Source organism: Pongo abelii, chromosome X (assembly GCF_028885655.2).
Source record: "Pongo abelii isolate AG06213 chromosome X, NHGRI_mPonAbe1-v2.0_pri, whole genome shotgun sequence".
Taxonomy (NCBI): domain Eukaryota; kingdom Metazoa; phylum Chordata; class Mammalia; order Primates; family Hominidae; genus Pongo; species Pongo abelii.
Window position 1 is genome coordinate 123,729,344 of NC_072008.2, and position 26,279 is coordinate 123,755,622.

At 35.6% G+C, this 26,279-nt stretch overlaps 1 protein-coding gene across 7 annotated transcripts in view; it reads right to left on the bottom strand.

Moving 5' to 3' along the window:
• Positions 1-26,279, bottom strand: part of KLHL13 (kelch like family member 13) — a 210,508-nt gene that overhangs the window by 77,037 nt on the left and 107,192 nt on the right. The window contains exons 1-2 of one of the 7 annotated variants that reach the window (XM_054544989.2): positions 13,395-13,563; positions 11,632-11,697 (exon numbers count right to left, since the gene is read on the bottom strand). The exons of 2 other annotated variants lie outside the window; for them this stretch is intronic. In XM_054544989.2, the coding sequence (XP_054400964.1) occupies positions 11,632-11,697; positions 13,395-13,435 (107 nt within the window). In that variant the 5' untranslated portion in view covers positions 13,436-13,563. Of the gene's footprint in view, positions 1-888; positions 1,902-11,631; positions 11,698-13,394; positions 13,564-26,279 lie in introns of those variants that run through there. 4 more of the 7 variants (XM_054544990.1, XM_009235199.4, XM_054544991.2 and 1 more) reach the window with 4 other exon arrangements.

The window sequence follows — 26,279 nt, forward strand, 5'->3', positions numbered from 1 at the left end:
TTTTCCTACTGATAAATATTTTAAAAATAACACTCAAATTTAAAACATTCTTTTCAAAAGCTTTTCTCATACTAATATTTTCTTTAAAAAAAGATTCGGTTTTCCTCCACCAAAAAGGATCATGAACAATATTTTAAAAGAACATTTTATTATATCTCCTGGATTTTGCCTTTAAAGCAACACTGCAAATTTAAAAAGATTTTCAAAAATTTTGAAAACTTCTAGAAAGACTTCCCAGTGCACGTATTTACTTAAAATACATTTTTAAAACAGACATTTGTAGAATACTTTTTCAATCCCCATAATATAACTGCTCATAGAGATATAATATGCAAAAATTCAAACTTACACTTGAGAACTTGAATGATAAAACTGAGAAAGATGTACTATCAAACATATTAATATTCATACACAACTAAAGTATAAAAGTCTCAATTAAAAGATTTTCTGATCAATGTTAACTGTTTTTAATTCATGAAAAAATAGTATAGAGGCATTACCATATTTAACACACCACCATCAATCATCAATTTTTTAATGCCATTACACAAAAGAAGTCATCCTAAGTGTTTTAGATATTCAAAAATTCAAACAAATCCAACATATGTTAAATATTAAAATTAATTCTTTTGCAATTCCTTAGTTATGCCTTTGTACTTTCACACTGGTAATTAGATTACCATTAAACACTTTAAATAAACATAAACTTTAGAAAAACAAAACAGTGATGAAGTGTGGGCATGCCAACATCTTTAGTAAGCAAGCTTGAGGTTTTAAATCCTGTAGGTTTTTGGATGTTGCTGTTTGGGGGCTCCCCCGCCCCCGTTTTGCCACAAGGTAGATTCATGAATGAAATCCCACTTTAATATCCTATTTTCTCTCACTTACATGTATGCTGGAGAAAGTGGAGTTGACCTGGATGTTTTAAGCACAGGAACTGGGAATTTCCAGATAGCAGGAGAGCTCGTTTTCCATTTCAATGGCATGTTGTCACCACGGTACTACAATAACAGTAAAGAGCGTTTCCATAACAGACTACCAACTAGGACTTCCATTCCACACTGTACTGACACAGCAGTGGCTGCCGCGGAGAACAAGCAAAGGATTCTGCCAGTGCCCTTAAACCGATGCTTCCAATCTGTAAAATAGGGCTGTAAGGTACCTCCTTAAATTTTTCTGTCCCCTAAAGCAATATGATGATTCTATCATTCCAACTTAACAATAGTGCCAGAAAAGCGTTGACTGCAGTATATTTTTTTAAGACTGCACTGTGCATACCATACAATGCAGCTTTATTTAATAAAAGCAGCCAGGCTTTTTTTTTTTAAGCTTGCAATACCATTGTTCTACCTTAACAGGGATACTGCAGCACTGTACTATATTCTGCACCTATTAACCTGATTTCTGACCAATAGTAGCAAGAAAAAACATAGATGGGTTTCATATGAAAATGAAACAACATACCTACTCAGAATACACTTGTCATCCTCTGAACAATCTTCTTTTGAGCTGCAACAATACAAATGGGATATAAACCTCAGCATAGCCTTAGGCCACCGCTAATAGAGATCAGTGACTAAATTCAGCAGCCTGCTTTCCTCCTGTGCAAGCTCTGGTCACACAAATCAAGAATGCCATAACGGGAAAAGCCCGTTTCAAAAATTCCGGTCCCTCTGTTTTCCAGCTAGGAGAAGGCAAAATGTAAGAAGAATATAAACTGCTGCAGAACTCTGCAGGCTCTTCTAGTAGCTTCTGATTCAAGTTGCTCTCCTTTCCCTATTCTTATTTCCAAGCTGAGATGAGCAAAATCTCATATATTTACAACATGCTGTAGTAATACAAATATCACTCTCTCTTCTGCAGCAGCGAAGTACAGAGTAGCATGCTCTTAATAGCAGTCCTCAGAGGGACGCTATCAACAATCTAATTCAATACTGCCCTCCCCTTCTCTCCCCTTTCCCCTCTTGTTCACCCCCCTTACTCCTCCCCTCCCTCCCCCGCAAACAGCTCACAAATTGCCTAGAGGAAAGACCAACGCTGCTGGCCAAGCAGGTGTCCAGCAGGGACCACTCCAAAGCTCAACAGCGGGTCCGGTAACCTATAGGGATTAGCGATTGTCAAGGAGGTTCAAAAATTGAAGCTGCTGTCAAAGGCAGCTTGAGGTATTTCATGAAAGCAATGGCAAATAAAGGGTTCATCTATATTGTTTTAAAATACTGCCAGAAAATAGCGTTGTAAATGCCCTGAAAGTGACTTTTAAGCTTCTGTTTAAAGCACCAAAACAAACTCACAAATTTTCTACACAATTCTAAAAAGTGAATATAGGTTAAATGAGTATTATGCCGAACTGTTTATTTACAGGCTGAGGAATTTTACTTCTGATATAGGCAATTCAATTCACAATCATAGTATCCTTCTGCTTCTACCCAAAAACAGAATTATCCATTTCCATCAATGCAAGCTTAGTAAAGGCAGATCACGATTGACGTGAAAGCCACTACCTATTTTAAAAAATCACTGCAGGGACAAAGAGCTCAAATTTACTTTCAAGTCTGTATCCAAACAATAAACTCATGCCTCCAACTTAAATAGTTGGCTTTCGAATACTCTTTCCAAATTATTCCTAGTTTTTAAAGATTGAGATTTAGTCCCCTAAGAGGCTTTTTCATCTGTATTTTAGAAACACACATGAATGTTTCTACAGTAAGGAACTATTTTCAAAAATTCCAAAATATCAAATTTAATATATAAGAAATACAGCATGAAATCAGCTAATGTAATCACAAATGCCTTCCTTTTAAGATACAGACCAATATCAAGGCAAAAAGACAAACTACTACTTTCCTGTGAAGCACAAAACATATATGTACATGCAGTATGTAAATATACACATACATACATATATGGAAAGAGAAAGCTCATTTTGAAAGATTGACAAGTAATATATGAACTTTGTAAATATTAAAATTATGTCAACCATCATTACCTTACATATAATTTTTATTCAACCTATCATACAAAAGAAACAGCCCCCAAAAACCCAGTCAAGCATTTTAAAGGGTTAAATTATATATCCAACTCCTTTTAGTACTTGCACACAAAACAGACTCATAGAAATTGTCAAATGAGTCAGAGAAAGAAATATTTATCAATGCGTTAGTGGCCAAAATATATTTAAAAGTTTTTTTTAACCTGCCACTAATACGCATAAATTATAGTCAATATTTTACATTAGAAGGCTTTCTGCAATAATCCTTAATGGTTATATAGCAAAAAGGCCTCAGGTATAATCAGCAGGGGCAACTTGTTTGAAATCCAAAGAAGGAGAAATACACACACACACACACACACACACACACACACAGCCACACACATGTATGAACACATCAAGTTTGAAATGTCTTATTCCACAGTGAGTTTCAAACAAATTTTCAAAACCCGAAGCATTTGCAAACATTTAAAAATATAAAACATAAAGCAGCTATATATTATGTAGTAAGGAGGTGACGTTTTAGAAAACAGATTCAATCATTTTCCAGCTTATGAATCTTTTTGTTTGTTTGCTTTTTTGAGACAGAGTCTCCCTCTGTCACCTAGGCTGGAGTGCGGTGGCGCAATCCAGGCTCACTGCAACCTCTGCCTTTGAGGTCGCAGCAATTCTCCTGCCTCAGCCTCTTGAGTAGCTGGGATTACATGCACCTGCCACCACGCCTGGCTAATTTTTGTATTTTCACTACAGACAAGGTTTCACCATATTGGTCAGGCTGGTCTCGAACTCTTGACCTCAGGTGATCCACCCGACTTGGCCTCCCAAAGTGCTGGGATTAAAGGCATGAGACACCGTGCCTGGTCTACTTCACCTTCTGAGAATGAAGATTCAAAAGCCTGTGTAAAAACATAGTAATGAAGTGTTTCCAGGAGTTCATCTGTCTATGAAGACTTCTCAAACATTGATGAGTGGAAAACAGGCAAGTTAAGGTAGAACTTTCCAAATTCCCAAAAAGGGAACCACCACAAACAAGTGAAGATCATTTTATTGTAAAGATTATTATTCTTCTATAAGAATATTCTTCTATAAGTTATTATTCTTCTATAAACAATCAACTGATTCAAAAAAACAACATATTTTTGTCGAATTTCATTGGGCTCCAAAGAAGCTATCTAATACCATGAATCTTCCAGGTCAATTTTTCAGTCGATTCCCTGCAGACTTAATATTTAATATTTGTTTTTGTGGTACTCCAATAATTTTAATATTTGTTCAGCGTGAGAAGAAAGTAAGGCTGCCTCCCTACACCCCATCCTCAGCACTCTATAACACCTAAAACCCTAAAAGCATTATATGTGATGGTGGAGATGTATATATATTCAGTTCTTACTTTTCCTTTAATAAATTATTAAGTCACTTATAATTACCTCTCATGAGCAAACAACTATTATGCCAAAGTCCTTAAAAATAATCCCTTTGATCAGAAATACAGTTCATGAACAATACTTTACACTATTAATTCACTTAACAACACTATTCCTCACATATCATTTAGAAATAAACTTCAGCCAGGTAAAATCATCCTAATTACAAGTTGGCAGCATCCAAACAAATCAGATGTTACTACCCTGGTGGAGAATCCAGTCATAACTATGGAGTGTAATTATAATTCCCATTACATTCTAGAACTAAAAATATGTTCACCTATGGAATGAACAAAAATGATTAAACATATATTTTAAATATAATTTTATGCAGGCTCAGTGTCCCATTACTTTAGAATAGCAAATGTCAAAAAACCCTTGGTCACATCGTGGGAAACACTTATTTTGATTACAGAACACTTGGTTTCTATTATGTACAATTGCATAAAACAGGAGAGAAAGACAACATACATAAAAGCTCTTCAACACATTTTATGAACATTAACTAATCAGTTAAAAAATATCTGTGAAATGCATAGTTCAGAGACGTAACAAACAAAGGACAATGATGGGTCTTGGCTAAGGCTACAAAAAGAGCCAACTCTTAGAATGTAAAAGGAGAAGATTTGTTGAAATTTTAGGACTCTAAGAATTCATTTTTCTCAGTACCCTCATTGTATAAATGAAAACACTGAAACCCAGAGAAGCTAACTTGCCCAATGTTGTATCACAAGCTAGCAGCAAAAGAGAAACTAGAAACCAAATTTCAATCTCCTAGTATAGGACTCTTGTAGAATCCCTGCTGTTCTTCCCAATGAGACCATTCCACAAGATGCATGTTTCTATTTGAAGTGAACCACATTCTATAAATGTCTCAATGTATTCTAAAGAAACAGGATTACAAAGAGATATCAACTCCTCCAATTATATGTTCACTGAAAAATAGAAGTGGGAGAAAAACACCATAAAAGAAAAGCTGTGCATGAAGAACCATTTCCAAAATCTTAATTCCAGAAGATGTTTAAGAATGTTCAGGAAGAAAATATAAGTATAATTTAAGCAGTCACAGTATGAGAGAAAAGGTAAATATATTGCCAATACTCTGATTTTTTTTCTCAATGTATATGTTCCTAAATAATTTTATAGTAAAACTTAATTTGCTAACTGACTAGTACAGTTTGTCACCAGTACCGCCTCACCAAATGAACTAATATATTGTGTTTCTAATCTCTTGCTCCATTTTTTTCCTGATGTCCCCTAAGAAATTATCTACTTTTTCGTGCAAGTTTTGGTTAATCCTGTGGTAGGTACAGCTAAAGACTAATAGCCCTAGCCAGAGATTGTATGAACAGGCACTGTGTAATCTTTTCAGTTCTGAAATGTCTCTTCAGATTAATCTAAAATATCCATGTTATTCACAGTGCTTAGACAAGACCGCAGATCATGCCAAATTGTGTGCTTTGTTTATGTTCCACCAATCAGTAAAAGTACTTGGATAGCAACCAAATAGGACGATTAAACCCTTTAAAACACACACAAAATTCTGGACAGCAAAGCAAAATTCTTGATACATTAAGGGTTCCTTCTTACAGGAAATAAAATTGTTCACATTCATGGCTATGTACACTTATACACTTACATGCATGTGTGTTTGTATCTTTTATACACATATATGACTATATATTCGTGCATGTGTGTCTCCTTTATTTGTTTCAGGAAACTATCAGATACATTTAAAATTTCTTACTAGATACTCAGACATGTAGTCTTGCCGCAATAAAAAATGGATAATCCCAGATGTTTCTCAAAGACAACTACATTGGAAAGTTTTACATTAGAAATTTCCTTAACAGAACTGTGTGAAACCTAGTAGGCCGACAAAGAATCTACAAAGACATTCCCTTTTGTAGCTATGACTATGCCTTGGATTTATATCAAAGGTATCAAGCAATATAAATTAGTCAAAATCATCAAACAATACAAACAATGTTATGCAGGCACACACTCATGTATATGCGTAGAGAATTCCTCACACCATGATGGCATAAGCAATGTGAAGGGCAGTATTCTTCCTATCTGTAACATTTCCTTAAGATAAGAAGGCTGCCATGTTGGGCAGAGAAAAAACAGCAATAAGAGATGCTAGTGTATTGAAAAGGCAGGAACACTAGGTAATGGATCCAAAGGAGAAGACAATAGGGGTGAGGAAGGTAATGGCTGGCTGTAAGGGGAAAGGAAACCCAGAGTGGTAGTGATTGCTGGTATTTACGTAATACTTTTTATAGTTGGGTGTCAGATGAAAGAGGTTATGGGGCTAAGATAGGAGCTGGGATGAGTGGGCAAAAATACAGAGAGACTGAGCAGAGAACAAAGATCCAGTTGTTGGGGACCCAATGATCCACAGATTCTGACTAACTTTACTCCTTCACTAAGGCTGAAAAAAGGAGTAACATTGAATGGGAAATTCAGAAGTTCTTGCCCTTCCTTCTTCATTTTGTTTTCTGGCACTATCTGTACTCTTTATGGCTTTTTTTTTTTTTTTCCTACCCGTGTATGCTTCAAAGTATTCCCATCTGTTTAAAAAAAAAAAAAATGCTTTAAACTCCAAACCAGGATGTTTGTGTATGCTTGGGGTTGTGGTAGGGGAAATCAATGGTTTTTATTTTATTTTATTTTATTTATTTATTTTTGAGACAGAGTCTCATTCTGTAGCCCAGGCTGGAGTGCAGTGACACGATCTTGGCTCACTGCAACTTCCGCCTCCCAGGTTCAAGCAATTCTCCTGCCTCAGCCTCCCGAAGAGCTGGGATTACAGGCATGCGCCACTATGCCCGGCTAATTTTTTGTATTTTTAATAGAGATGGGTTTTTACCACGTTGGCCAGGCTGGTCTTGAACTCCTGGCCTCAGGTGATCCGCCTGCCTCGACCTCCCAAATTGCTGGGATTACAGGCGTGAGCCACTGCACCTGGCAAATCAATGGTTTTTAAGTATATATACTATGTACTATTTACATATGTGATTTTAGATTACCATTTTTAAATTGTTTGGTAAGAGCAATACAGAGAGACGATTTATCATCATCAGTAGGGTAATATATCCAATGCTCCAAAAAGAGGCCATGCTATTACCACACCCTGTGCTATAGCTATTTTACTTCATCTGCCCAAGATGTCTTTCCCAAATTCCTATGTGTCCTTCAAGAAGGAATCCCTAAATCTTTGTATCTTCCTAATCCAGCACCATTTCTGGCCCGTTGGAAAGCACTCAATAAGTATTTGTTGAGTAAATTGAAAGGGAAATTTATAAACAGAGGAGTGAAAATCAGAATTATATATTGAAGCCAGAATATATCCTGAAAGATTTTTAAAACACTGTTGTTAAACCTGCTATTACCAAAAGCAGAGGTCAAGAGGGATATTTATCTGTTAATTTGATAATTTTAGGCTATAATCTCCTTAAAATGAAAAAATATGTAGAAACATACTATCTTATTAAAAATAAGCATATATTGAAGGAAATCATCCAGAATACATATATACTTTCTTAAATAAAATAAACATTCCAATAAAAAAAACTCTATCACCTGAAATAGTGATCACTCACCTGTTTAGTCATCTCTCAGCAACTTCCTAAGTATCTCCTTAAACCACTTTGAGTAAATAAAATAGTCAAGCTATTGTTAGCTTTTCTGATTGAATCTGTAAACTTATCAAAATAAAAAGCCACTTAAAATGTACAGTGCAACTGAACAGTTAAGAATATGGCTCTACTGAATGAAAATACATTCATATGAAGCTTTCCAAATAGTTTCACTTATTTTTTTTAATTTTGGTAGCATCAAATATAGAAGCAAGACTGCCAAAGTGGCATGAAGACAATGTAAGGAATACTGAAATCTTTATATTTGTAAATCCTGCACTATTTTGGTAAGAATAAATAACATCTAACAATGTTCATTTATGATGGTTGAAAAATTTTTCAGTAATAAGCACATCACATACCAAATCTCAAAAGACATGCCAGTTAAACAAATTCAACATTTGCCATATTCTATATTATTTCAGAAATACCTATACTTTTATAAAAGTCTGAATTTCTGAAAGATCTTTAGAAGAGTATATTTTCTTCAACATCCCAATTTTAAATAAATGAAATAGTACTACTACCTTGAAAAATGTATATTTACATCCAAAAAGTTATAACATTCACATGTGCATCATAAATGTTATAACCAAAAATGAGGTTAGAAGATTACCTGGTTATCCAGTCTCTTCCTCTTCCTATTTATAAATATCGGTTAAAAATACTTGTAATCAAAATAACGTTTTGCTAACCAGCAGCACTTTCACAGAAAGCTAATCCTAATGACTAATTAAGACTATTTAACACCATTTAAATTTTCTATGAGAAAGAGCCATTTATATTCAATTGCTTTAACTTTTACCATTTCCTAGGTTTAATCATCAAAACTGAATTTCATATACATATGCCCACACAAACTATTGTTGTCTAAAAATAAAAGGTTTTGACCAAATAATGAATGAGAAAATCTTACACTTCAAAAAAGGCTCAATTTCAAACTTGAACCTTGTGACCCATTGCCATAACATGAAACCCAACAGTTTTCTTAAAGATGTCCTTATGGTAATGTTATTTGCCCACTATGCCACTATCCAAGAGACTTAGCAACCTGGTCAATACTTCTATTTTCATGACTATTTCCAGATCCTTTTCGTTTTCCAATTTAGAATTCTTCTCTTCAGCAATTTTAAATTCTACAAACAACTAAAGAGTACAGAGACAGTTATACTGAAAGATACCAAGTGTATGGTCATAGGTCTAAATTGTAGACTCTAGCTGAAAAGTATGTAATTTAAAATTGCTATGCCTGCAAACAGAAATTCAATTAAAATCCTATGATGTACAACATCATTAGCACATGCCACATCAAGTGTTCATGTGTTGTAAAATAATCACAGCTTGTTTTGGCATTAGGTTTAGCTTTATTATTTGGATGCAATGGCTATCCAATGAAAGGGAAATCATTTCTTTTCCTTTATCTCATGGTCTATTACTAACTAAAGTAAATTCAATTTTGAATAAAAACAGAATTCATCTTCTAGGTTGAATCTAGATTTAAGCTAGAGGTAATCTAAATCTGGGTTTCTTGACTTCCTTTCTATGTCTGTCTACTTCAACTAATAAGTTCAGAATCACTTCATGTCTTCAAAATCAAATATATGTTTTAAATAATCAGTTACTTCTCATAGAATTCTGAAGCTACATAACACTGAGTAAAATACATTTTCCCTTTAGCTAGCATATATTTATTCATTCATTCCTTATTCAGCTTGATTTAAGTCAGAGACACTTGAGCATTTTTATGAATCTTCCACTACAGGGTCTAGCCATTTGTTTAAATTTCTATGATACTGTTCATAAATTAAACAAAAATATTTATGTTTAGGGGTTTCTAGAAATATCAATTTTTCAGATTCAGATTTGTAAAGCACAGAATAACATAACATGTATTCCAAAAAGGGTGAAGAGGCAAGATTGAGTTTGAATGGATACTCTAAACAGGGAAAAAGCACACTTATTAATTAGGACCACACTTTCACATCTGTCAACTAAAATGCATTTATTTCAACTGAAAACTTCTTAGTATATTAACCATTACTGACAGTGTAAGATTGTCTCCTTTAACTTCACAAATGAAATCAATCAACTTACTCTGCCTAGCCCAAAACCCCTGGAAAGGAGATACAAGCTGAGTGAGTTATTTCAGTCACCAATAAGTATCAGTAACTTACGACTTTGCTAGACGTTACAAATATACAAAAGAACACATGTTCCCTGGCCACAAGACCATTATAATCTAATCAGGCAGACTAGATATACACATAGGAAACACAAATTAGTGTAAATACATTGTTACAGTAAACCCTTAACTACCAGAACCCTGAATAGCCTAGTTTTCTATACGGTTTTTTAAATTACTTTACAGTAAAAACAACTGGGAGATGTTATTAAAATATCAAAACTCACTTATTTTTCACCTTTTGGCAGAAATCTTTCTGCCTCTCATGTCTAAAATAGACAGAAACCTTTATAAAATACGTCAAAGTCACCACAATGAACAGTAGCTATTGTGGCATGCTTCAGATGTACATCCAGCAATGTGTGCAAATAATATCTGTCATTCATCACTCTTGCTTGCTCCTTGCTCCCCACTGCCCTGGTTAATATGGTTTGACATGGAACACAAGTTGCTGAGAGAAAAGTGGCTCTTTTCTTTATGCTGCAATACATATACCAAAAGAAAAGTTCTCTACCTTTAAGGCAGACGTGCTCAAACATTAGTGTGCATAAGAATCACATGAGGTGATTATTTAAAATGTAGATATCTGGAGGTGGGGCCCAGTACTCTGCATTCTCAACAAGTACTACAGCTAATTATCACACCAGGTCTACTAAACTATTAGAGAAACACAGCTTTAAAGCCAAGGTTGCTAACCCCTGCTGAATATCCCTTAGCTATAGTAAGATTGTCTTCTTTCTCAGTCCCTGGCCTTCCTTAGCATATGAACACTGGCTGCTCAACACCAGTTGTCATAGCAAACTGTACAGCCATTATCTTGCCCTCCCACACTCCAGATCCTTCTAGGTCTGGGAGAGTCTGAAAGTAAGGTCTCCAGCTGGCAGACAGGCGCAGAGGCAGACAGACAGATGCAAAGTGGGAAACTGTGAGGTACAACAATTAGAAAACAAATTATCTTGACTGTGTAACACAGATTACAGAGTTAAAAACTTGTTTCAAACTTTTTCCATGAGGAAGAAGGCAGAAGAGTACAGAGCTAGGCATCTGTGGTCCAACTGCAGCTGTGTCCCTGATTAGCTTTCTGACCTCCAGTGTTATCTTCCCCCATCTGTAAAATAGGGAAAATGCTGCTTTCCTTGCCCTCTCACAGTGTTGTCATGAAAACCAAAGTAATTTATGTTTGTGAAAGCATGTTGGAAAATACAAGGCACAATACAATGATGCGTGGCATTTTTAACAGCATGATTTACATATTTTTTCCTAATAAACACAGTGCCCTAGACATTACTGTAACTATACTTGATAACTGTCTTCTAGTATTCTCAGGGTCTTTCATGAAAACCAATTCGCACTGAAAAAAAAAAGGTAAGGAAAAATGTAGACCCCTGGACATACCCTGAAGTTGATTTTTTGAATATATCCTTGAAATCGGCTTGTTTTAATGACAATTGCCTCCGTCTCCTGAAAGTGGAGTGCAAAAAGAAACCTGGTTAATTGTAGTTTTATTATATTTAGTTCAAATTTTTCAAAGCATACCCCGACAGCATTTTAGCTGTAAATTAATAAACCATATTTATAAATCCTCAACAGTTAAAACCACACAGAACAATTTTAAACTATGTAAATTAACTTTTAAAAACCCTTAACTAGAAAGCCGTAAGATTCTATTTGTTTTTAGAAGCTTTCTTAATGTCTCAGAAAGTCTGGAATAAAGATTGGCATTAAGTATAACAATTATTGGCAGTTGATCTAAAAGACTAACCTAGCCAAATTTGGACACAAGGAGACACTTTTCTAGTAAATATATACTCGCCCCTTGGAATAATTTGCCATTTTGTAGCTTTTTAAGCCTAAAGGTCAATTCTTTGCTGATATACTTCTTTGCCATAAAAACTTGAAAGCAAATGACACATATTACAGGCTTTCAGAGAACAGATGGCTAATGTTCTTCTAGGTTCACTTACTACCAATTTTTTTTATTTTCATACTGCTTGTAATTAATAAAAACACACATATATATATACTGTCTCCTAACCAGAAGATTTGGTTTTTGTTAGGTTCTGTCATACATCTAGCTCTTTTGGGCTAATACAAAAAGCAACGTTGGATAGACATACTTCTGGTACTGCCTCAGGAATCCAGTTTTAAAAATAGAGACTACTACAGAAGCACTACAGTATAGGCTGCTGACAGTCAACTCTCTTAAAAAATTAAAGTATGCTGGCAAATGTTTGATGAGCTCTAATATAAAATTTCATTTATTTCCATTTATTTCATTTATGTTGTTATCAGCATATACGAAGTAAGCATTAGCCTTTTCTCACTTTTTTTCAAAATAAACTGTCTTGGTTTTTTCTGGGTCATCTCACAAGCACTACTGCATTATTAAATCCATAACTATATCAAAGTCATAGTTTAATAATATCTTTAGAAAGACCTTGACAAAGACCTTATCCAAAATGTGATACTAAATCTAATAACTTCCTATGAAAAAAGTAGGTGGAAAATATTTTATTTTTTTTTTGGAATGATAAATTCAAAACAGCATCTCCTTAATGACAGTACTATCTGAAAGTATACTTTTAAAATGCTATACACATAAACATTATTGTTGAATGATAAAAAGCTATAATAGGTCAAATTCATATCTGTCATGTTTTACAATTAAGCCCTACCAAAAAATAACAATTATATTATTTCTTTGCTTTAAAATGCATCAAAATGTCTTTAAATACAGCTTATTTTATATCCCTATTAATATTATTCCTTTTCTTTGTGCATTTAAAAAAAATCTGGTATGCCACCTTCTGGCGACTGAGTGAAATTATATATTTCTACATAAGTCACTATTCTTTATTTTAACTTTTTAAATATATGTATATATAGATACTTCTTACCTGCATTACATTTAAGCTATATAAATAAATCTATAACACAGTCTGAAATAAAATAAAATTCCCTTAGAAATCTTATTCAAAATCAAGCTTTGTACATGCTTCCTATGATTTTTGCATGGTTACCAATATGTCTCCTGAATTCTACAATACATCTAAAATTGATTTTTGTATATCGCTTCACAGCCACATATGGAAATAACAGGCTTGCTATTTTAATGAATAAGTAACAGCAGTAAATAAAGGAAAAGAAAGGTCTCTTACCAATAAGCCCATTTTTCTCTTAAGGTTTGAACTCTCATCATTTGTCATGTTCTTGTGGATCCCTCTCTCATCAAATTCTCTGGAGTTTTAAAGTTAAGAGCTGTGATGCACAGCTAGGCTCTGCTACATAGTAGCGCACCCCAGTGCATCTGCCTGGTATAACACTTCAGTTGTAGCTTCCAAAAGCAGAAACAGGCTTTATATATTAAAAAAAAAAAAAAAAACCTATGTACTGCATACCTTCCCTTGATAGGAAATTGTAGTCAGTGTAGTTGAACTATTTATATTTCATATCTAAACTGCTGGCCAGATATGAAAATGAGAAGTACATATATCTTGAGCTTAGTTCCGGTACACTGAACAGGAACAAAGTGTTCATCTTTGGAGCAAAGGTGGAGTGAGACAAACACTAACACCAGGAAATCTGACTTAGAAAAAAATACATGCTTACCTGAAAGTAACCTTATTTTTTTAAGGGTCACTATCCTGCTATTTGTTATATTATCTTAATTTTTTATTATCTTTAATTCTTCCCTCTCTCTTGCCCATAGTTGCCAGTCATTAAGTCCTATCTTTTTTTCTTTATCAATCTCCCAGGAATCTATCCCCTACTGTTTTTTTTAAACAAATGAGCTACTTCAAAAAATACATATAACTTATCTCCCTGCATTGCCCATCTTCAATCTGTCAATCCCATTCCATCTAGATTGCTTTTTAAAATGATGTAAAGTAAATGATCAATGAATATTTTTTCAGTAAGTATGTATTTATTGAATTGGCTACATGTTAGGTACTATGTTGGGTGGTGTGGATGTAAAGGTGAACCAGACACAATCCCTGGCCCTCAGGAAGCTCATAAGCTGAGTGAGGGAAGCAGGCATGTATTCTGACAATACAAAATATGGTGTAGAAGCTTTAGTAATATAAGCCTAGCATTCTACAGCAGCAGAGGAATAACAAAAATTCCGTTGCAACTGAGGCTGAAGAATGAAGCATACATCAAGTGAACTCTAGAAGAAATAGCCTGTGCAAAGAAAGAAACATGTGAAGGAATACAACATGTTGGAGGGATCAGCAAATTCTTCTTTATGACTGAAAAGAGTTCAATATTACTGAAAAGTGGGTACATAGTGTTGAGTGGAGTCGATTTTAAGGTATGCAGAAACCACATCACAGAAGACCACATGCCAGAAAGCGGCTTGGATTTTATCCTGTGGGCTATGAGAAACAATCTGTTGAATGAGTAGATCAATCAAATAATTAATCAAGTAACTAAGCCTAGCACTAAGAACTCAGTACATACCGGCCAACCTACTCTTCCAGTTTACTGTAGTAAATCATAACACCAACTTCCAGTTCTCTATCTCAAAAGCTTTCTTTGTTCTTTCTCACCTTTGCTCCAGAGGTCCCTCTTGCATGAAATCTCTTCCCAACTCCACTTTCCTGAACTCAACCCATTCTTCCAGATCCAGCTCAAATTCCATTTGTTTCTGTGATATCTTCCATGGTAATTTGAGTCTATGGTTTTAAAAATATTCTTTCATTACAGGGACCAGAAACCATGCATTCTTGCTAATGTTTAGCACTCAATGTTGAAGAAATCTTTTTGATCCTTTGCCCACAAAATAAAAGAGGATGGTGAGAAAATCACACTAAAGCAAAGGTCAGAGCCTCAGAGTAAGTAAGCAGGTCCCTGAAAGCCCACCTCCCAGACTTCATAGTGCATGCTAATCTTAGTAACTTCCTTCACCACTCTGAGCCTGAAAAGGAACAAACATGAATTGTGAAGAGAGATGGACTTGTATTGGGCAGCAACTCTAAAGTACTATGCAACATTGCTGGCTGTATACCTCACAGCCCTGGTTCAAAAATTCCAGGGAATCAATGAGAAAGGGATACCGACAGAAGAGCTGAATGATGGAGCTGTGACCTTTGGAAAAATAGAGCTGTAAGTGGAGAGAAATTGTGATTGTGCTTTACTACTCATAGTAAACCAAGATAATTCACCTAAAGATCTATATAATAAGCAAAAGGAATTCATGAAGATCTCAAAAAGAGATGAGTGGGTGAGTGTAGGTGCTTGGGTATAGAAGGTTTAGAATCTCCAAGGGTGAGCTTTAATAGGAGGAAATCTAAGTGTAAGAAAGAGGTGTTTCAAAAAGGGTTAATAATGTTAGCTAGGAGATTAGGATAAGACACTATCAGAGAAACATGTCCTTGGGTGTAAATATTTAGTATTCTCTCTCTGTGGAACCACATTCCATTATGCTGAGTGTCAAATACCCAGTAAGTACGCAAGCTTTCGTTGATTTTGGCACTTAACATTCAGCTTTGTCTCATCCTTTTTATGTATGTACAATCTCTTAGATTTATGCAATGATGCAAAAACCATGGTGATTTCTTTTATGTAAACAATAAAAATTTTTCCATCTTAGTCAACTGTTTTATGTTAAAATGGATTAAAAGATTCTGCCAATAATTTCAAAAAGTAGTTAACACTTAAAAATATTCTCTCAATGACTTAAAGCATTCCCAGATAAAAGCTGTCTACACCTTCCTTCTTTTTTATTGAGTGAAAAAACTGACCAGTTGCCTTTCCACTAACTTATAAGGAAAAAAAAAAGCAAGTACAGAACAAGAGGAGAATGTGAGTTGGTGAATGTGCCACATTTTCCAAATAATCTTCAAAAACAGGCAGTACTTGGGGGACATTAAAATGATTTAATCAACAGCACCTTCAGAAGAATGTTTTTAAACTGGGTATCAATGTCACCATAGATTTTAAAACAAAGAGAAAATAAGCCAGACCATTTCCTCATTTAGTTTTGTGAAAAAAAGACAAATTGACAGATTACTTCCTTAGGGCCTGGTAGAAAAATCTCAACAATCATTTTATATTATATTTTGACTAGAATAGGTGTTTTATCCAAATTCACATAACTAGTTCATCTCTAAGTTGCAAAGGCAGAAAGGGAGGAGGGGTAACTACCTCTTGGAATTCCACAAGTGTCATATAATATTAGTGATTATGATGACAGGATCAATACTAGTCTAGTATAAATAATTCAGTTACATTCCATTTAAAATACCATTGCGTTATCTCATCCATAGCAGTACTCTTTCCCTTTCTTCTGATGTATGTAAGATGGTTCAGAGCAGGATGACTTAAGTGGTTTACAGAATTTTCTGTCCTGCTGAAATATCCATAGTGATAGATTTTGAGAACCACTGATCTAAAGAAGGGTTAGCCAGGCGTATTTATATTGGAAGCAATTGCTCATACTCCTATAGTCTAGAAGTTCATAATTCAAGTGATTTATCAGATTTCAGTAGATTACCACTCAATCTAATGGGGGAGATGGGGGTCAAAGGAAATAAAATGAATGGAAATGTCATTTGCTGCTACTAATAACTTCTGCCTGCTTTGTCACTGAATTAGGAAAAATGGCAAAGAAGGCAGAAGGCCAAAGTCTCATAACCTCCCAATCCTAACTGAATGAATCAGGACCCTCTTATACATTTCTAAAATGGAACAAAACTCGTGTCCTACCACCATACGGAACAAGAAATGATAGACAGTATCTCACTAGTAATTCAAACTACTTAATAGGTATGAATTATTCAAGATTGACTATGAAATATACCAACTTATATTTTACTCACCTAAATCTTAAATCAATTGCTATTTAATAGTTATACTGAGAATTTGAAAGGGTCAAGATATACATGCCAGAACATTAGGAAGCTTAAAATTTTTATCATGTTAGTTTGGAAACACAGAAATAAGCTAAATGACATTTCAAAGACGAAAGGGCAGATATAGAGGGTTAACGAGGAAGTAAGAATTATTTTCCAACCTAATTTTTCTATCCAGATACTCCACAAAGTATTTTACTTGCATTAAATGTCAGCTTAACCTCAGCCAGCAGAATTCCAAGTAAAAGAGTTTATTATACCTCTTTAACAGTTTCATTTTCATCTTCAACCTGATCCTGAGGTAGGCAATGCAGGCATTCATATTTCCATTTTACTCGTGAAGAAACAGAGCTGTTAAATGCCTTGGCTCAAGTGACATAACCGCTAAGAGAAGTGGAAAACAATAAGCCAGGTCTTCTGATACCTAATTTGGTGTTTATTAGTCACCTCTGTATTGTATTAATATTTATATTAATATTCATTTTAAGGGAAAACTACAAATATGACTCCTAAACACCTCCCCTCCAAAAAAAAAAGGTCTTCATATAAATGGCTGGAGGAGGGGAGAAGTAAGGAATAGTTAATGGAAGCTACAGAATAGCTATATGACAAAAGTTACATAAATGATCAACCTATACCTGTACCAGAAATATCTTCCCAATGCCAATTCCACAGAGTTCTCTTTCATCTATTAATTAGCAATTTCTTGGCATACATTTCAAACATGTCATACTCCTTCATGCCTCAGTGACTTCACATCTGATTCCACTTGGAATTCCCTGCCCTTCTGCTCTACCAAGCAAACTTCTAGTCATGCTTAAGTGTTCAAGCAAACCTCCCTCAGTGAAACTTTCCCTCACATTCCTTAGAAGATGCAGGTAATGGGTTTGCTATCCTCCTGTGGTACTTTGAATATTATAGCTCTTCTCTCTTTGGGTTAAAACTGCTTCTATGTCTCCCTAGACTATAAATTCCTGAGAACTGAGGTTGGACCTTCCTTATGTTTGTATTATACCTAACTCAGTGCCTGTCACATAGTAACCCAATTATAGGAGGCAATTTTGGTGAAATCAAGCCAGCAGAGGTAGGTTCTTCCCTCCTCCATGCCTAACTACACTTTTCTGATGATAATTAAATAAGAAATCATTAAAGGGCCTTTTCCTTCCAAAACTAAGATTTGAATCATAAGAAAAAATAAAATGTTACAATTGCACATAGAATATCTAAATGCCTAAATGGCTCCTTTTGATGTTTGCATGACAGACCCTATGTGTGTCTGGCAGGGTGCCCAGCATAGTAGGTATATAACAACTTTATGATAGATGAATGAGGATGGGGGTGTGAATGGATCGATAGGTGACTGCTGAACTGAACTGAGTAAGGAAAACACTTAACTACCATAAGGAAGGGAAATGTCAGTAATCAGTTTTCTAAGTCAAGATAGGATTGGTAAAGCAAATGAATGCATTTTATTAGTTTGTCACCACCTAGGCCAGGGAATACTGAAAAATGAAACAATATCTCCTAAAAGCAGTCATTTTGTGGAATGGTAAATGAAAAGGACAAAAAGTATATTCTTTGGACTGTTAAATCCTATTAAATTACTGTTGCAACAAGTGATAATGAAAGAGTAAACCACAAAATCCAATTTTGACAATCACTGCTCCACTACATGGTGCAAAAAAATGAAATAGCAAATTCAACCAAGCAAGTCACTGCACATCACCAATACCTGGTAATGTAAATGGTATGCTGAGCAGTCAAGAGCAAAATATACAAATGACACACAAGAGGGCCCAATGCAAACAAGCCCTTTTAACATTAAAACAGAGAAAAATAAACATATTTGATTAAAGATCTATGAATCCTGTTCCAATGAGAGAATTATAATTTAGGCTTAAGGAAATGTCTCAAATCCCTTTCTCATCCCATTTTCTGGCTTCTCCTTTGTGCAGACTGGTGGAGGAGAAATATCAAGAATACTTACATAATGAACAATATAAAGAATAAAAGACAATGGGGTTCCCCAAAGGGAAGAGCTTATCTACAACGTGGTTTAACATGCATAGGTTAGGGAGTGGGTGTGAAGGTTCCTGCAGCTCTGAGGGCTAACTGATGCAGATCATTAACCACTATCTCTAGTGTGTTTTTGGGGTATGTTTGGAAAGGTTGGAAATTTTCATTAAAAAGTAAAAAAAAAAGTCTTATAAATGAGAGTTTTGTTTTGCTAACATTAGACTTGAATTTTGGGACACAGAAACATAATGTATAAGCCCTTATGTGCTAGTTGGTAATACAAAAGTCATAAAAGCTTCTAGGAGCATTAATCCTGAAGGAAGATTGGCTCAGGAGCCACAGGGAACAGACAGCCAAGGAGAGAGACACTAACAATTAAAGGTGAATGCCCAGAACCATGAAAAATGGTAACCAGAAATACGATTCTGTATAAACCAGTCCCAAGCCAAGAGTAAACATAATACTCCATCATTTCTAATTCGAAATTTAGAATTCATTTTGCCTCCTTTATTGGTTTCATCATCTTAAGCTTTTATTCAAAAACTTTCCATGACTACTTATTTCTATGGATGTATTTGTAGACTCCACTTTCAAGGTCCCCTCAACCCCCAGCCCCACCTTATCTATTCAACCCTATTTCCCATTACAGGTAATCCCAGATTTGCACACAACTAAAAAACACAGTATCACCATACCCAGAACTGCTACAGAAGTTATTCTTAAAAATAATAATAATAATAAACAACTTGCAGCCTATGGTAAACCTGTGAAGAGGAAAACACAAGAACAATTTGGGGGAGGGAGGTGGAGAAGAAAGGAAAATTAGGCAAAGCTCTTGGCCAAAGCTTTCCCTGTCTCAAAATATCTTCTCCTACAGTGAAACTCTCTCTCTCTCTCTGTAACCCTCACCCCCCTCCTACATTGTTTGCTCTGTACCAGTGCCAGAAATTCCAGCAATTACAGGTTCATTTGAGCTAACAAGAAGGCTGTTAAAATTAAAGTAAGTACAGCTGCCAGGATGAGGTGGCTATCAGTTATTCACACACTGGCATGAATGAGTTTAGTCAAGTTTCTTCAAATAGCAAAGAGCTGTTGCCCTGAGGGAATGAGGCAGGCTGGAGGTGAGAGAGAGCCTTTTAGAGCCCTAGCAACTTTGGGTGGGGTTCTGTTTCAAGGAAGTTAGCAGCATATGGTGCCTTGAGGGATAGAGAAATTTTCTCTTAGAGAAACTGAGATGTTAAAAAAAAAAAAAAAAAAAAAAAAAAAGTGCAGAAAGGGTCATAGGAGAACAACAAATCTCAATTTTCTCTATTACTCTGTCTTCTAGCCCAGAATCCATCACACCTTTCCTGACTCTCTGCTCCCAGGCTCTGGAGCACTGTCCCTGGGATAGTTCACTATTAAGTAGGTTATATACAATATTTTGAGCGGGCTAGAAACCATGTATATTACGTGTCATGTCCAAACAAATGATTTGTAAATAAATCTTTAGAACACACCCTGTTTATAGGTTATGATCTACTTGTACTTTTCAACATATACCTTCCCCCCATCAACACACATACACACACCCTAATTAGACTGGTCTCTTCTCTGTTTTGCTAAGGCTGGGCTTTTTTTTTTTTTTTTTCTTTTTTTCTGTCATCACCCATTCAACTCATAAAACATCCCTTTTGCATAGTAGATTGTGGCTGCCTCTCTGTTCACACAAGTTCTGCCCATTCTTAAGTTCTAAATCAAGCTCTACCTTTTTGAAGTATAATTTGATTACCCGCAGCACTCCCCTTTTCTTTCTAAACTCTTTCAGCACTTACTACACAATGTTCATAGTTATTTATCCTTAGGTGTGTTCAACTTAGCTTCCCAAATGAAGACTGTAAACTAGCTTTCTACAGGCAGAGGCCATTCAATAATCCACCCAAGCATTTAATAAGCATCTAATTTGTACCAGGGGCTGTGTTCAGGGTGGAAGTTCAAAACTAAGTAAACCCAGTTTCCCACCTTCAAGGTGGACACAACCCAGGGAACATCAGGTACAGTCACAGTACTATATAAGCTGTGATATAAATGAGATATGTTCCAAAGGACATAAGCGCACATGGAGAGCCCTAAGTGGACTAGCACAGAGGATCACGGAAAGTTTCACAGAGGTGACATCTGAGCTGAGTATTTCAGAATAAGCAAGAGTATGTCAGGCAGTCAAGTGAGACAGAGGGGATGGTTAGGAGAGAGGGTGCGGGTGCAAGACTAGTTAAGGCACAGTTGCAATTGTGACAACATAAGATCTTAAACTAAGGCAGTGGTAGTGGGTGACATTCAAAAAGACTTTTAGGAGACAAAATTGACAGGATTTACTGACTGGAGATGATGATAATGGCTAACATTTGTTTGATCACTTACCATGTGCCAAGCAGTGTTATAAATGCTTACCACATTTAATCATTTAACTTATTTAATCCTTACCAAAGCCTTATAATGCAGTTACTATTAACATCCCCATTTTACAGAAGATAAAACAAATACATCGAAAAATCAAGTGACATGACTAAGGTTACATGATGTGTAAATATTGGAACTGGAATTTGAACCCAAGCAGTCTAGCTCCAGAGCATACATTCTCAAGCCCTCTACTATTCTACCTTTAAATGTGAGATTTTTAGGGAGAGAGGAAGCCCAGAGGACTGCCAAGTTACTGAGAGAGAAAAAGGTAGAGGCAAAAAGGACCACAGTATATGAAACTTGATTACATTATCTGTTGCTTTTTTTCTTTTAGATGGAGTTTCACTGTTGTTGCCCAGGCTGGAGTGCAATGGCATGATCTTGGCTCACCGCAACCTCTGCCTCCTGGGTTCAAGCAATTCTCCTGCCTCAGCCTCCTGAGTAGCTGGGATTACAGGCATGTGCCACCACGCCCGGCTAATTTTGTATTTGTAGTAGAGATGGGGTTTCTCCATGTTGGTCAGGCTGGTCTCGAACTCCCGACCTCAGGTGATCCACCCACCTCGGCCTCCCAAAGTGCTGGGATTACAGGCGTGAGCCACCACGCCCGGCCTGCTGCATTTATTAAGTAATTTTGCTCCCTGTTTCTAATTTCAAAAGCAAATTTTGCTCTAAAATGGTTTCCCACCAACTCCCATCTTTCCAACAACCACGAATGCCAATATTAAGTTGGGGTTTTGTTTGCACTTGTACATAGAGTTTAGTTTAATTTCTTCCTATATATCCTAGCATCTTCCTTCCTCCCTGCCCCTCTTCCTTCTTTCCTTCTTCCCTTCCTTCCTTCCCGTTTTTAGTGACAGGGTCTTGTTCTGTCACCCAGGCTGGAGTGCAGTAGTGTGATTATAGGTGACTGCAGCCTCAAACTCCTGGGCTCAAGTGATCCTCCCACCTTAGTCTTCTGAGTAGCTGAGACTACAGGTGCTTGCCACAATGCCCACTAATTTTTTATTTTTTTAGAGATGGGGTCTCGCTATGTTGCCCATGCTGGTCTTGAACTCCAGGTCTCAAGCAATCCTCCATCCTCGGTTTCCCAAAGTGCTGGGATTACAGGCATGAGCCACTACACCCAGCAGCCTATTCTAGCATTTTCTGAAATGGTACTGGTAATCAAACCAAACAGGTACCTGGTCTTGGCCTCAGTCTGTTTGTCCTCTGTTCCAGTCTCACTGGGCACATTCAGCTTCTTCCTTGAATTATTTATAGATTTGGCTTATCACCTTTAGGTTGAAAGTTTTTCCTAAGGCAAAAGTCACATCTCGTTCAACTTAGATAAACAGCAACTAGTGTCCAATATGTTCTCACTAAAAATTGGCCAGGCACAGTGGCTCACGCCTGTAATCCCAACACTTTGGGAAGCTGAAGTGGTAAGAGTTCAAGACTAGCCTAGACAAACAACACAGTGAGACTTCATCTGTATAAAAAATAAAAAATAAAAAAATAGCAAGGAGTAGTGGTACACGCCTGTGAGGGAGGCTGAGGTGGGAGGATCACTTGAGTCATAGAGTTCAAGGCTGCAATGAGCTATGATGGTGCCACTGCACTCCAGCCTGGGCAACAGAGCGAGACTTTGTCTCTAAAACAATAATAATTATAATAATAACATAATAAAAATTAATTGGCTTGAACATAAAACAAAATGTCTCTTTGAAGCTGCCATTTTTCATTCATTTGTGAACTGCCTTCATGTGTCATATAAGTACCATCTTTCTTATTTTTTCTTTAAAACTTACATTTATCTTTAAAGGAAAACTTATTACTGCAAATAGAAAACTAATAATTTCTCATAAAAAGAAGGCAACTGTAAAAATACATACTTAACTCCTGTAATAAGAAATGCTTATGCACAACCTAACATCATCCTATTCCCCATAAAATGTCACACATACCACACTACTGGGTAAGTCTTTTTTTTTTTCCATACTGAGATGAAATCCACATAAGATAAAAGTAGTGATTTTTTAAAATTTTTTATCTTACTTTAAGTTCCAGGATATATGTGCAGAATGTGCAGGTTTGTTACATAAGTATACATGTGCCATGGTGGTTTGCTGCACCTATCAAGTAAACAATTCAGTGGCATTCAGTGCATTCAGAATGTTGCACAACCACCCCCTTCTATCTTGTTGTGAAACATTTTAATCAACTCCAAAATAAAACCCATACCCATTAAGCAGTTGCTCCCCATTCTCTCCTCCCTGCCCCTAGCCCCTTGCATCTGCATTCTGTCACTATGGATTTATCTATTTTAGCATTTCACATAAATTGAATCATATAGTATCTAATCATTTGTGCTTGGCTCCTTTCACTAACATAATATTTTGGAGGCTCATCCACTATTTACTAGTATATTAGAAGTATCAGTACTTCTAATATACTATATGGCTGAGTATTCCATTATATGTACATACCACAATTTATTTACCCATCCATCAGTTAATGGGCATTTGAGCTCTTTCCACCTTTGGGTATTGTGAATAGTCCCTCCCTGCACATGGGTGTACATTTGTTTGAGTACTAGTTTTTAATTTGGAGGGATATACACCTAGGAGCTTCTGAATGTCTGGGTCATATGATAACTCTATGTTCAACTTTTTAAGGAATCTCTCAGGTAGACTTTGTATAGCACACTTTGTGTTTCAAAAAAGCACAGGATTGAAAGGTTTCACACCAGAATGTGTGTCTCTACACATCTGACATACAAGGAAAGAGGTTCATTCTCATCATACTTATGAAAATACAAATTTCAAATACTTTCATCAAATTTGTGTGATAGTTGTTTTCTTTGCAGTTGGTCCTTCTGTAACAGTAGCAGATGATTCAATTTGCTAAATTTGGTCTTCAAGTTTGTCTAAAGCTACATGACTAACGTCATTAAAATCATCCCCTAATAAGATTTCCCTCACAGTCTGCACCTTTACACTTTAAAAATTCAATTTTTATCCATTGATCCATGCTGACCTCAACAACAAAACAAAACCGATTCCAATTTGCAATTATGCATGTTATAAATACTTTGTATATTTAAATATTACTATTTTCTGGTAGTAGAGTGTTGCTGTATCTATGAAAAGAATGCAGCAATATATTCTTGGGCATGCCTAAACACTGCACCAGTAATTCACTTGGTCTGGGTGAGGTGTTGTTACTTGCATAGTTTTAACTTCAGTAGTATCTAAGAAATGACAAGTGTAATATACCAAGCTTTTTTTCCTAATCAGCGTTAAAATAAGTAACAAATATATTCAAATTGTGTTAGTCTGTCTATTTCTACAGGTACGTATACCACCAGTAGCATGCACATAATACTTCAGAAAACACTGATCAAATCATAGCCTATTTAAAAAAAAAAAAAAGCTACATGTGCTATGCTTACATATTATTTGCCAAAGAAACAGGACATTTCCATCTCATCTGCAAAAAGATGAAGTATGGATTCATTACAAAATATTCAAAACTAAAGAAGGGTTCCTAATAAATCTGAAGACTCATCCATCTTGACTTTCTAAGATAAAAGATTAAGTGTCTTTGGTGGGCATCTCATAGAATCCAAGCTATAAAGACAAATGCTTTCGGGAAGACTCATAGTCACTTGCACTTTGCAACATCTTCCACTGGGAGATGCACTCATCCTGTGATTTGACAGGATACTTTGCATTCAAAGAGTAACCATCTCTAATTTAAATAGTATGCTACATTTTTTCATAAAGTATGCCATCTCCTAGAAGCCTACTGACACACACTCTCTTATGGAAAAAAAAAAAGAGACTGAGTCATCAAATTTTTAAACAAAACGTTTCCCTTTTTCAATATAGAGATTATCATATAATCTATTTACTCTAGTTCTCAGGTGAAAAGTGTTTAACCATCTTTTAAAATGTAGGTATCCATGAATAAATAAGAAAATAGAAAATACCTGAAAAGCAACATAAAATATAATGTTCTATCTTGTAGATTTTACTGCCACTGAGTTTTCATACATAACTGGAGGTAAGTTTCAATTAAAAAATAAAACAAATGAACACAAATCTGTCTTCAAGCAAAATATTTTGAAATCAGTCTAAGACATAAAATAATTTAAGAATATAAGGATGAATGTAAAGATTCAATATGAGAATATATGTAAAGTATGTATCGCAAGGCTCATTTGTGCCACAAACATTTAATAAATTGCAGCTAAGGTCCTTCAAGGTCAGATGATTCTCCTTGGAAATAATCCATGAATCCTTAGACCACAATTAAATTCTAATTTTCAGGGCTCGTGTTTCCTCATTTGTTCCCCTATTTTAGCACCCAGCACATTCAGTCTTATCTAATAATTCTATGTATTGATGTATCTATTTTACCAGTTTGTAAGTACCCCTGAAGGTACCCACAAAGCTCTTAAAATAAAACATAATTGAAAATTTGAAAACATAGAAAACTATTTAATAAACACAGGTATTATCGCCACTTTGTATGGTACTCTACTAATTACAAAGCACTTTCATGTCCTTGATTTCATTAATTTATGATCTTTTATATCACTGCCTCACCAAGACAGAAATTGAGACGCAGGGAAGCCAAAAGCAATGCTGGGGTTGGAAACTTAGTGTATGAAGGCAAATAGATGGAGAAGGAGAGAAGAGTGAGAACTCACAGTTAAGGTGGTGGGACATGAAGATAGAGAAAGAGAGA